This window comes from Populus trichocarpa, chromosome 5 (assembly GCF_000002775.5).
Source record: "Populus trichocarpa isolate Nisqually-1 chromosome 5, P.trichocarpa_v4.1, whole genome shotgun sequence".
NCBI classification, from domain to species: Eukaryota; Viridiplantae; Streptophyta; class Magnoliopsida; order Malpighiales; family Salicaceae; genus Populus; species Populus trichocarpa.
The window spans coordinates 5,540,215-5,554,151 of NC_037289.2; the positions used below are offsets into that span (position 1 = coordinate 5,540,215).

At 31.5% G+C, this 13,937-nt stretch overlaps 1 protein-coding gene across 4 annotated transcripts; it reads right to left on the bottom strand.

Annotated features, from left to right (window-relative positions):
* Positions 1-1,257: 1,257 nt before the first annotated feature.
* LOC7486324 (uncharacterized) lies at positions 1,258-7,856 on the bottom strand. 4 transcript variants are annotated; one of them, XM_024602345.2, is made up of 7 exons: positions 7,406-7,847; positions 6,755-6,840; positions 5,578-5,724; positions 5,356-5,464; positions 4,582-4,720; positions 2,470-2,740; positions 1,258-1,893 (listed from the first exon to the last, which is right to left on the bottom strand). In XM_024602345.2, exons 1-7 carry the CDS (start codon positions 7,530-7,532, stop codon positions 1,786-1,788), a joined length of 987 nt encoding a protein of 328 aa, XP_024458113.1. In that variant the 5' UTR covers positions 7,533-7,847; the 3' UTR covers positions 1,258-1,785. The 4 variants fall into 4 exon arrangements, with proteins under 4 accessions (XP_024458113.1, XP_002307118.1, XP_024458114.1 ...); XM_002307082.4 differs by having other exon boundaries at positions 4,582-4,705; positions 7,406-7,839; XM_024602346.2 differs by lacking the exon at positions 5,578-5,724 and having other exon boundaries at positions 7,406-7,856.
* Positions 7,857-13,937: the final 6,081 nt, after the last annotated feature.

Genomic DNA, 13,937 nt, shown 5'->3' on the forward strand with positions numbered 1-13,937 from the left:
ACAGAAAAATAACAAAATAATCAATATGAAAAGACATAAATATCACTTGACTAAAAGCTTTAATTATATTGATTTAAAGAGCATTTTAGTAATCTAACTGTAACTTAAAATAGAAAAAAACCAATAACACTCTAGACTGAAGGCATATAATTTTTTGTCACAAAGAAAAACTTTGTATTTTTATTGTTCATATAAAACAAAAGAACTTTAATACCCTTGTAATTAAGGCCATTTGTTATTTAAATAAAAAGACAAATTAGTAATTTTATTGTTATAGTAGACGGAGAAATCTCAACAAGGGAGCTACAATAAAAATTCTGTTAAAAGCCCCTTCATATTTGTTATGTGTGATCATTTTTTTTAATATTTTTTAGAGTCTCCTCGTATTATTTGTTATGCTGGTTTGTTAAGTCATGGATTAGTGGTTCTCACTTCCTTTGGATTACACTTTTAATTAATATTAATTTAATGGAAAGCTTATAGTTGAAACTTCAAAGTATAAAGCCACATTTTTTCACGTGCTAGTCCGATGCACGATGCTGTGTGCCAAATGCAATTACAGTAAATGAAATCGTTGCTTATAAACCTTGATTCAGATAATGGTCCAATATCATGGCTCGCAGTCGTTTTGTGTAACGGTGGATGGGTTGGTCGGTTAAAACCACCAGAGCTAACTAAGCACCAGCTGTCGGTAATTCACCAACCCACCAAAATAAAATAATTCAAAGCATTGACCGATCAGATTTGGTTGGCCAAATCTAATGCCTAGCCTACGAAGAATATTCAAAACATGTTTAACATAAGCATTGCACCGAATTCAGACTTTTCCGTCTTATGTAAATAAATAGTAATAGATGTCCCGTGTGTTCTTGTCCACGTTACTGTAGACTTGAGTAACCATCAAATAATTCAGGCATCTTGAGTCTGTCAAACAACTTGCACGCTGGAGTCTAGCAAGACAATGAAAAATCTCAAATGCACAGCTTCATAAAACGAGGAGCAAAGCTCATCGACAAAACAAACAAAAATATTACGTTCCCCTGCTCTGTTGCATCTTATTAATTGCGAAACGCATACCAAGTTACCAGATGCACATGGCAACCACATGGTAGGTTGTGGTCACCTGGTCATTCTCAGCTGGGAAACAAAACCCTGCCTGCCTGCATGTCGCAGTTATTGTGCCCCAGCATGCCATGTAATTCCAGGACATATTGTTAAGACCGCATTTTAGATTAGCTGTGGTCCTTACACAGTATATAGATAAAGAGCAGCCTCTATGCTAGGAATTTTTACTAAGTTATCCTACATACAACTAGTGTACTTTCAAGGGGAAAATAAATTATTCAGCATCTTTCAGAAGGCCAAATTCTTTGGTAAATGGTAAAAGCAGAAATGCATCAGGTACAGGGTGATATATTTTAGCAAGCTACATCATTGCCATCTCTCCACGCCCCGCCAAGCTTTTGAAGAAAGCCATTGTGCTCTTTGATTGATTACAGGCATGAAATATACAACCGAGTCTTTTGTTAGCTCTTTCAGGGTGTCATTTTCAGATTTTCTTAATTGATGGAAGGATTGTAACAATACCAGGAAATTTTTACAAATCAGCATTCGTGGGTTCATAAATGAAGCTGGGCCATCAAAATGCCTTCAGTATTTCTTACCTTGTAACTGCCTAAGACGACGTTGCTGTACTTTGATAAATTTCAATATAGACTGACCTACCAAAACTGAGAGTCAGTCCGTCTCTTCAGTGTGCTGCTCCTGTGATCAATAAATATTGACTCACAGAAGGCCCAGGTTTTTCAGCTGCTGAACATGCTCAGGTGGAAGTGGTGGAGGAGACCAATCTGATCCCGTCATTTCACCATCAACATCCTCCACAACATATTCCTATCATTTCACAAGAAAAACAGGTCATGATAAACACTGTCCACGAAACCTCAATAGATGCCAAAGAGTGTATGTGTGATGCCGTAGAGAGCAGAGATGTTTTAAGATTGTGATGCAGTGATATGCCAAAGTGAAAAGATCATCCCAAGATTGACCTCAAAGCCAATGACGAAATATTTCAAATTTGCAAACTTTGCAAGGCAAAAAAAGACTTTTGGACCAAATGAGCTGACACGATTATTACCTTGAAAAACTTTTTTTTTTTTAACTTCAACTGACCAATAACCTCAATCGAAAGAAATTCAATATTTCAATCACTTCTGTGATAAGCTTGACTAATTCTACAGACATGGTTCATAAAGTAAATCGGTAGATCCTGTTCTTTTTTCTTTATTTTTTTACTTATTAACCATTTTCCTACTGGAGCCAGTTCCCTTAAAAAGTTCAGGTGAAGTTTTTGTGGGCCAAAAAGCATGAGAATACTTTCTTATTTAGTTGGAGCTGGTGACTTACTGCGCCATAGAAATGATACTGAAGCATATTCAAAAAGATATGAAGGCAGGTTACCATACTCACTTTTGTTAGCATCCTTTTCGCAAGTATATGATAATGCCGCTGCCAAATTCGTTGTCCAACCATTGTGGCCACCAAAACGCTGTAGAATATGCCAATTACAGTAAATAGTCCAAGCACGATTAAAACCATTATAAACAATAGCGGTAACCCGGCTTCACTGGCACCACCTAAGCAACCACATTCACCAGCTGTACTTGCACAGCTTTCAAAGCATGTGGTACAGTCAGTCCACATGCAAATAGTACCAGGTAAATGGCAGTCTGCACACACACTGCAAAATTAAGGAAAACAGATGGATCGCATAAATCATCATTTGAAGTGATTTCTCAAATCCAATTACCAAAATACTCAATCAGAGATAGAAATTAAAAAAATATTACAAGAGCATGTGTGTATCTTATGCATTGAAAAACAAAAAATAAACATTGAACTCATGCCCAAAGTTTGCTTTAACACACCCAAATGAACTCCAGTGCCAAACCTTGATTCGGCACCAATTTAAACTTTAAGCACCCCTCTAACTAACCAACGAAAAAACTTAGGGTAAACTACCAAAACCTCCTTGACTTACATCCATGCTTTTTCTAAATAAACACTTCCGTCTCTAGACAGCAAATCAGTTTCCAGTTAATTTACCAAAACCTCCCTGAGGTTTGGCCTACTCAACATTTGCATCCCTCTTTTTTTTTTCCAAACCAAACACTAAAATCTACAGATTATGAAAAATTATCAAAAAAATAAAAGGTATTAGAGTCAAAATATATTATATTATACACTAGATGCTATCGGAAACCATTTGGGGGAGGGGGGGCAGTCAATTTAAAACTTATGTTATGGAGGTGATTGTTAAAAAAATAACAAAGTGAAGTTGAGGGGTATTTTCAACATTGTAAACTTCATCGTTAAATTTAAAATTTGGGACATTAGCACTTAAGGAATGGCAACCTAACTTGTGTATGTATTATAAAGGTCAGGGATGTAAGAATTTGATTTAGAAAAGCAAAGATGTAGGTGTTGGTTAGCCCAAACATTAGGGAGGTTTTGGTGATTTGCCCAAAAACTTAGACAGAATTTAATGTACCAGATAGCTACAATAATCTTTTCCTCACGTGATAAGAAACATAACATGCAAACAAAACATAAATGGAACTATAATGCATTAGATGACAAGACTGAAACGTTCAACATGTAAGAATTTTAGCAGATGGGCATGAAAAAAAATATAATATATATATTAGTCTGGAAAATATACATCAAATCTATCAAGTGCATCTTGATCAGCAAACTGGGGATTTTATTTATCAAATTTGTAAGGAAAATAGATCAATCAAATAGTGTTCCCTTTATTCCTAGGTAACCAATGACATTACTAGGTTATGGTTCCAACCATGTAGATTCCTGACAAAGAAATCCAACATAACGCTGCCTTCAGCATTTTTTTCATCAAATGAAATCCTTAAGGAATTTAACCTAAGATTTGCGGTATCAGGCCAAGATTTTATTATTGCACCAAACAAAGGAAACTAGCAGCTAAAATGTTTTTAGATTCCTCAAAATTTGAAAAGGCTTTTAAATCCCTCTTTTCTTCTATGAAAAGGAAGAAACATAAAAGACTCTTAATAGATGACAATTTACAACTCTAACATACATTTTCCTCTTCACATGCAAGTAAACTTACGAAAAAGGTAACTCATTTGATCAATCAGACTGTGCTTGTATTACAGTCAAGATAGATCAATCAAATAGTGTTCCCTTTATGCCTAGGTTATGGTTCCAACTATGTAGATTCCTGACAGAGAAATCCAACATACCCCTGCCTTCAGCATTTTTTTTCATTAAACGAAATCCTTCAGGAATTTAACCTAAAATTTGCAGTATCAAGCCAATATTTTATTATTGCACCAAACAAAGGAAACTAGCAGCTAAAATGTTTTTAGATTCCTCAAAATTTAAAAAGGCTATTAAATCCCTCATTTCTTCTATGAAAAGGAAGAAACATAAAAGACTCTAAATAGATGACAATTAACAACTCTAATATATAACAATATGGCAATCCAGCAATGAGAACAATTTATATCGTGTGCATCTGTTGTTGATATAGCAGAGTTGTACCCGGGCTGGCAGCAACAAAGACATATCTCTCGACATGGCTGAGCCAAATCATTGCGTACTCTTCGATCATAGCAAGTTATGAAGCACCCAGATAGCCCCAGCAAAGCGAAGAATAATAGTGCTCCTGTCCAACAACATTCTATCATAAAGATTCAATCCAAGTATTCTGGCAAAAATAACACAGAATAACAGATCATGCTTGAATCCTCAACATAAATCTCACATGCCTCCTCCTGTGATCAATTACTAGCACTGTATTCAATATTTTAATGTTACCAATTTTTACAGTTAAAAAATAGATGATATTTTTCGATCTAATTTTCCAAATATGCTGAAATAATAGATAAATGGTTCGGTTTTTATATTAGCAACAGAAGTTCAAGCAGCCAATTACATAAAACTTCATAACAGCTTGCGTAATATCAGAAACAGGACAAATAATGTAACAACAGCCAAATCTATTAATCAGTTCATGTCAGCAGCCGATTTTTATGAATAAATGCTGTTCAAGGTTGCAGACCACAGAAATATGCACCTTCATGCAGCAAGAAAATCATTTTCAGATTATTAGGAAATCAACACCATAAATAAAGTTTGCTACACTTAACATGATATGATGACCGGACCAAGAATAGATAAACATGGGCAAGTTGAGCATTACCCAAATCATAACGAACAACACTATTAATCTGTAAGCAAACCATTATAGCTATGTGTCATAAGCATGCATTGACAGGAACTGTGATAACCATCACTTCAGGTTTTTAAGATTACCACATATGTAGTAGAAACTAAGCTCGCTGTCAAAGCCCCATGCGAGACGAAGCCAAGACTTTTGATGAGTGTCAATTAGGTAGACCAAATATGCTAGTGAAGCAATTACCTGTAACAAATTAATATAAATAGATGACAATAAAACCTCTGACACAAGAAAAAATAAAAAGAACAGAAAAAGAACGCATCAAAATAACTCAAAGTAGGGTACTGACGACCTACAAGCTGAACAGCCAGAAAAATAAATGCAATGTCTCTAGTCACAAAGAATCGAAATTTCAGAGTTCGCCATTTCCTATCAGTAGCAGCGTGAACTCTCAAATGGTATGGAGCCTTGCAGGTTGTGCAGTGAGAAAATGCAAACCCTTCCTAAAGAAAATAGGCAGAAATTGTAAGAAAAAAACATCATAGCTCAATACCATTAATCCCAGGGTAAAAGGGGATAAGTGTCAGATTAACATGTTGCATAGCTAAAATCAACAACTTATTGTGAAAGGCATCAATTTTTACCTTGCCTGTAGAAACTTGGCATAAAAAATGAAGCAGCGAACTGCTTCATATAGCAAAACAAACTCCAGCAAACATATCTATGACAAGCAGCATAGTCCGCCTCCAGAATTATTATGGATGATCCAAGTACTGGATATTGTGTGTGTGTGTGTGTGTGTGTGTGTGTGAGAGAGAGAGAGAGAGAGAGAGAGAGAGAGTTTACAAGAACATGCGCAATTAACTTGTGTAAAAAGGACAAATAAGTAAGCCTACACTATATCCATCATGGATATCATGGCAAGCTTGGCTATCAATACATCACATTAATCACTTAACCAATTACTTGTTGTCACATACAGTTAGAAAGTTTGGCAAGCACCAAAAAGATGGATATCATATGAATTATACCAATATAGAGGTGCTCATTAACACTCCCATTCACATGATGTGAATATCCACCATGGAGGTGCAGCATTTTGTCCTCTATCCAGTTCTAGGTCTATCTTCTTACTTTAGAAATTTTGCACCTCCATTTAAAAAATAAAATAAAATGAAGGCACACTAGAGAAAATATCAATCGTTCTTGACCAAAAAATATATAAAAGAGATGAAAAGAAGATCCAAATTATCCAAATTATGTGGCCTCTAAGCCACATAATTCCACGTCAAGCATTGGTGAAGAAAATTGTATGCAATAAGAGTCGTCAATTTCAAACCAACATGCAAACACTGAAGGACATTTTTTAACCTTTAGTAAAACAGAGGGATTGTTCAGTGACCTCTCTAAACCAAATTGGCTTTTAGCCAGCTGACATGCATGGTCATATCAAAAGATCTTGTTACATGGAATTCAATCAACAAAGTGGGATCCATATCACTAACATTGTGCAAGAATGATAAACATACTTACTTTCACAGCTCGCCACTGATCCAAGCATTCACGATGTACATACTTTGTCGTTCCTTTGCACTTGCATGGTGCAATAAAATCCCTACCTGAGGAAAAGAAAACACAATGAACCAAAAATCCAGGGCCAAAAGTCAAATGCTTTTACAAAGTTCACATTTTTTTTTAACTAAATTCAAGGCCAAGCTTGCAAGATTCCAAGATCTACGAACTCTAAGCAACATCTATAATAAACAGTCAACATAGCAACAATAATAATAGAAATAAACAAGATGTAGAAAATTCTAAACATGCAAATAAAAATTAACTCTAAATATTTCACCAGCAAGATTCTCAATTTTAGTTAAAATCCCCTAAAGTAAAAATTGGAAAAGCTACAAAATTCCAAGCAACAACAATTTATAACATCACCAGCTAACACAAATTACAATAACAACTAAGCAAAATTGTAAGTAAAATAAAAATATCATTTTCAAGTGCGCAAGTAAAACCTCCGCAAATTGTCAAATTGAATTTAAAAAGAAATATTTCACTCTTTTGACCTAAAACCTTGTACATCCACAAGCAAGTAAATACTACAAATAGAATACTAGAATGGTGAAACCTAAGCGACGACTTTTACAGTTAGCATAAAGCAATTAAAGAGGTAATTACCGTCAGTTTCGAGGCAAATACGGCACTGGATTTGCTCGCCAGGACCGGCTTCAAGGTCGATCTCGCTGGGCTCGGTGATCGGCGACGGAGGGATTAGAGGGGAAGCGTCCGATACATGATCAGCCATTGAGATTTTGAGAGAGAGAGAGAGAGAGAGGTAGCGGGGATTATTTATTTAGCTAATTAATCAATTTTAATATACAAAATATTGATAGAGATTTTAGGGTTTTCATATAATCAAGGCGAACGAAACCCTTAAATTATTGATTTTGTTTTTTGAAGTCGTTTTCGGGGGGTAATAATGATCAAACGGTTGAATTGGAGAAAAGAAATTGTAATGGTGGCATGGCATTAGTTGGTTCCCTCGTTATTGTTTTTTCTTTTCTTTTCTTTTTCAAGCCAAGTAAGATTCATTTCTTCCATCTTTCTCTTTCTCTTTTTTTTTTCTTTTTCTTTTTCTTTTTTTTAAACAATAAATCCAACTACATTCATCATCAACCAACCTGAGAATCTTTCACAAGAAGTGTTTTTTTCTTGCTCACAGAAATTTGTGATTTTCTGAACCCAGATTGGAGATGCTCTATCCACCATGTGTCTCGTGAAATAAATGCGGATTAGACAAAGTTTTTTAAAATTAAAAAAAAATATATGCAAACATTATTAATATGTTTTTAGCAACAAAAAAGATTTTTGAAAAAAAAATAAAATAAGATAATCATGGTAGAAAAATAAAGTTAAAGAATAAAAAAAACAAATTAAAATCACAATCTATAGTTACCTTACTCGTGCTTTGCCACAAATAGATAAAAAGTTAATTTTGATTTGAAAATAAAATATTTGAATGTTTCAATGAACTGCAATAAAATCTAAAAGCCCATTGGGTTATTAATGATGGTTGGTTCAAGTGGTTTGGTGTTTATTTTTCTTAAATAAAACTTCGAGTTCGAGTCTTATAAATGGAGTACACAATTACTGAGAGAGCTTTACCTTTTAATGAGTTGTTTCGGCTCGATCGAATTAGTAGGTGTGTAATGAACTTCTAGATACTGTGGTTTAGACAAAAAAAAAACTCATTGGATGGAGCACTTCTCTCTAACCCAAGTTTTAAACTAAACTAGGTTGGAGTCGACTCGTATATGACTCACCCAGTTAAGTCAATCAAAGCACAACATGATTGACTTGGAAAAAACATGGTTTTTACTTTTAAAAAATTCTAAGGTTACAATGTCTTAACATAGTTTAAAAAATATTAAAATAACGACACATTAGATCGACCGGATTGAATCACCTATCATATAATTTGATTGAGTCTAACAACTTTATTTTTTAAAATTATTTTTATTTAATTACACAATAATAAAAATAGGTATGCGCAAGAAAGTGATGGAATAAAATAAAATTAAAAAACATTATAAAGGGTGTGCAAAGAACACTTGCTATAATAATAATAATAATAATAATAATAATAATAAAGGGGAAAAAAGGATATGATCTAGTATAAAAAAAATAAAAATTGAATGGCATTAAAAAAATCACAAAAAAAACTCTTCATCAATCTATTTCAATGGACTTAAATCAAAATTCCAATAAGAAAAAAATAAAATGACAAAACAGGTCAAGCGTGAGGAATTTGATGGGCCAATGTGCCTAGCCTATTAGGAAGGAGGTCATGCCCTCTCGTTAAGCCTCTTTTTTTTTCTTATGTTAACCTTTTTATATATAAAAAAAAACAAATAATGCATCATTTGAATCTCCAAATTTCAACCCTAGCAAGTTGGTCGGAAGTTCAAGTAGTGGGTTTTTCAGCAAAAAAACAAAAACACTTTTCAACCAATTCTAACCTAAAAACACCTATAAAAATACCTTTAGAACCTCAATAAATCAATTTCTCAACCCAAAACACCCCTTAAATTGGTTAAAAAACTCAAGATAAAGATGACAAAAAAATTCCTTTCTTGAATCCGATCTATTTTCTTTCAGCAAAATAAAAGTAAAAAAACATCTCATGAAACTTGTTGACTCTAATAACAACCTTTTTTATCATCAAATCCTAATTAACTGATATTTTATCTCTTTTTGTTTTTCAACAATTCCCTCCCTCTTCTCTTTAACTCATGGATTGAAATTCAAAGATAATAAAGTCTTGCACTAAAATGTAAAAACTTTAGAAAACAGGAATTGAAAATGAAACAAATTGAAAAAAAAAAAACTTTAGGGACCAAAAAGCTAAAAAATTACATCGACCATAGCTTAAAAAAAGTTTAGGAATTTGTTTCAACATCAATTTTGGTCCTCGGAGTTTTAATTATGTCTAATCAATAAAATTGATTTTGATTTTTTCAAATTGAGTATCAATTTAATGCCGAAATCTTTTTTTAACATTGCAAAAAAACCTTGCAAAGTCAAACGAAATAAATTATTGATCTCAATCCTAAATAAACTAAACGTGGGTGGATTACATTAAAATAAAAAAAATAAAAAAATAAGAATATTGTACGAATCCATGGTGAAAACACTCACATGCCATAGCATTTGTAAAATGATTTTCCCACATGTTTAGGTTTATGTTAACTAGTCATCTACATGTCAACGTTACAATGTGTGTAGAATTTCAAGTTAATGTTTAATGTAAGAGAAAGAAACAACTACATTACGGCTACATTTTCATATATCATAAAGTTTTTTTAATTGGGAATCGAAAAGTTATTGTTGATGCTTTACAAAATAAATTTTAAAAAATATATGAACTTATAAATCAAGATATAGTTGTTAACACTAATTAAATACTAAACTGAAAAGCTAGCATTTATAGTTGAATCAAACGATGGATGGACTTGAAAATATTTTACATTGATTATCTTTTTTATTTTATATATTTTCGTATATTTTATCTTAGAAGATAATCATTGTTGCTACTAATAAAATGATTCTATTTTTATAAGTACATCATATAAATACAACTAATTTATATAAAATATAAGAAGAGAAAAATTAAAGTCATATTTTCGCAACATTATAAATTTTTTTAAAAATGTAAAAATATCAATAACTATTTGAAAAACAAAGATAAACCACAATGTTTAAAAAATTAGAGAAATCAAATTAATCAATTTTTAATAAAATAGATTAATGCAAAGAAAAAACAAAAAAAGACCATGTTGATCGTCATGACAGGCCATACCCACAAGTTTGTTTTCTAATAAAAAAAGCCTAAGCTCAAGCCTTGTATTTTTTTTATCTTAGAAGCAGACGACATTTGCTCCAAGTTTCTTATAATAAGTGATAGGTCGCATGCTAGACAGTTTTTTTTATCATCTTTGGTGATTGAAAAATCAGGATCCAAGCTTTTAGGTATCAAAAACCCAAATTTTAGCTCAGTTTCACATGAAAAATACCTCAAAAACACTATAGGAATCTCAATAAACCAATTTCTAACCCAAAAGACCCCAACCCAAAATCACTATAAAAAAAATCAAATGAATATAAAAATTAAACAAACTCCAATCTATTTTATCTAACATATTTAAAGGGAAGCACCACCTCCACTGAACTTCTCTTAAAAAAACAAACTTGTTGGCACAAATATCAGACTTTGTGGTGGCCAAAATATGACCATCCAACTATATTTTATCTTCTTGAAATTTCTTGATGACTTTCTCTCTCAGTATTCATTGATTAAAATATGAAGAAAATGAAGTTTGGTATCAAAATAATCTTTGAAATAGCATGGACCAAATGATAGGAAGTATAAAACTTTAGGGATCAAACTGAAATTTCCCGCATCAAAACATAAAAAGGACATGTGTTTTTGTTTCTTGTCAAATTTAGTCCCTATTCTTTTTAATTTTTACTTTTAACTCTAGTTAAATTCTAATTTTTCAAAATCAAAACCCATTTCATTTTTGAATATCCTTAAAAACTCAACAAATTAGGAATAATGCAAATAAAAAGAAATGTAAATGAAAAAAATGATATTGTAACATCAAATGATGAAATTGAAAAAATTAAAAGTTTGATGGAAAAAAAAAAAGCATTGTTCAAAATAAAAACAGTGCAATTCATAGTGAAAATGAATGTGGCGCTTCAATAACATGTGAATTGTGAAACATCACCATCATTAAACACCTCTTGAGAAGACAAACTCATTGACACAAATATTAACTTTTTTATGATTAGAATATGGTCTTCCAATCGTTTTCTCTCCCCTCGAAACTTTCTGATGGCCTTTTCTTTTATTTCTTAACATCAAATGAATGAAGAAAATAGAGTTTGGTATTAAAACGTGAGTATCCAAAACAACATGGACTAAATGATAGGAAATCTAAACTTTAGGTATTAAATTGAAGTTTCCCACATCAAAATCTAAATGAGGCATGTGTTTTTATTCATTGTCAATTATGGTCCTTGTTTTTTCAATCAAATTAAATTATGATTTTGTAAAATCAAAAACCAATTCATCTTCTAATATCTTTGAAAACTCAGCAAATAGGAGATAATACAAATCAAGAGAAATGTAAACGAAAAAAAAATTATATTAGCAAGATTAAAAAAAAAAGAGCTAAAAGTATGATGACAAAAAAAAAACATTGTTTAAAATAAATGGTGCTATAAAACCAAGTTAAAATTTTATAGTGATAAAGAAATATTGTGATTTTAAATTGGTGATAAATGGACAAAAATAATAAAATTTTAAGAGTGTAATTAATTGGGAAGGGTGTGATTGAATATAATAAATAGAAGCATTAAATAAGAAGAAGGAAAGAACTAATAGGGTTTAAAAAAAACAAGAGATGAATGGGGACAAATTCTAATTTTAAGAAAATAGAGTTAATGTAGCATTAGGCAGAGAAAAATGAACAAAAAATCTTCCACAATGCCATATGGCTGACAGTATGAATAAGAGAAATAGAAAATTAGGGTTCTTGAGATTTTCCATCTAAACTCTTGAAAATCTACACATTGAAGGTAAAAACAAATAGTTGGAAAGATTTTATAGTGATCAAAGAAAAAAGATGAAGTGAGTTAAAGAGGTTTTAAAGAGTTAGAAAATTAAAGAGAGGATTAAAAAAGAGAAGTGGAAGATTGGAAAGGAGTGGAAGAAGAATTTAGTTTCACTTGATTTTAATCCTTGGTTTTCCATTCTTTAAGGGGTAAGGAACTTGTTTAAGGTAATTGATTTGTTTGGAGTAATGTTTATACATTTGAATTTGTATGTGTTGTATTATGTGATGATAAATTTTGTGTTGGGTTGTTTTAATGCATATATTTGTGATGGAATAATGTTTATAGATGTGAAAAATAATTGGGTTAGTCATTAATTGATAGAATTAATAAAGAACACTTACCCTTTACCTTAATGGAAAACCCAACCATGGATGAAAATTGAATGCTTGGGGTTGTTTGAATTAATTGATAGCCAAATCATATAAAATTGTGTTAGTTAGTTAGTAATTAGATTGGGTAATGAAATGATCTTGGTAATTAAAAAAATGAGTTTATCTAAGGGTATTTATACATGGTAAGAATTAAAAATGTGTATGGAAAATGAAATTGACTTTTATGGTGTATAAATAGAAAATGATAAATTGTTCTTGCTGGTATATGAGAGGTCACAAGACCTACTCAGTAACGAAAATCATTCACATGCTCAGACATCAAGTAAGTACTCGACACATTTAAACTAAAATGTTATTTAAATTGTAATTGCAATTTTCTTTAAATGTATCTTGATCTTATTTGAAGAATGTGAAATCATTGAAGAAACTAGTTATCCTAGTTAAGGGACTAGTATCCTGGTTAATGGGCTATTAAATAAACTAGTTATCCTGATTAACGAAACTAGTGCCCTGGTTAATGGATAATTAGAGAAACTAATTAATTTAGTAATAAAAAAAATGCCCAAGTTAGGCTAGAGAGGACATTATTATGTTTGTGCTAATTATATTGATTTGTAAGGCCAAGGGTGAAAGAATAAATTATTTTTTTAGAAATTGATGCAGTAAATATATATAAGAGATAATAGTAACTGATCATTATGTATAAAGCTGATTTATTTCAGTATTAAATAAACTTTTAGGTATTTCGTAGCATCGTTTTGAGTAATAAATAATATAATTGTATCTTTTATTTTGAAATCAAATGATGCAAATGGAAAAAATGAATGTTTTGCTTTGTAATATAATTTTGTATCCAAAATGTGTAAATATCTAAATTAAATAGGAATGATGTATCAAAAGTAGTTTTTTTAGCATGTCTATAATTATTTTGTACTTCTTTTTATATTTATTTTTACTTAAAAATAAACATGTGTCTTGATTAATGGTGTAACTAATTTAATTGTTTCACTTTATGTAATATTTCTTAAATAACACAATACTTAATTTATTTGAGTGAATTTTGAAGAAAAAAGTATGATTTTCACTTGAACTGGTCATAGATTTAAAAATTGATCCGATCGACCATTTGGTGAATTGAACAATTAGTTCCGCTACTCTCTCAATCAATCTATGGAAACGGTCGCCTAATTGATCAA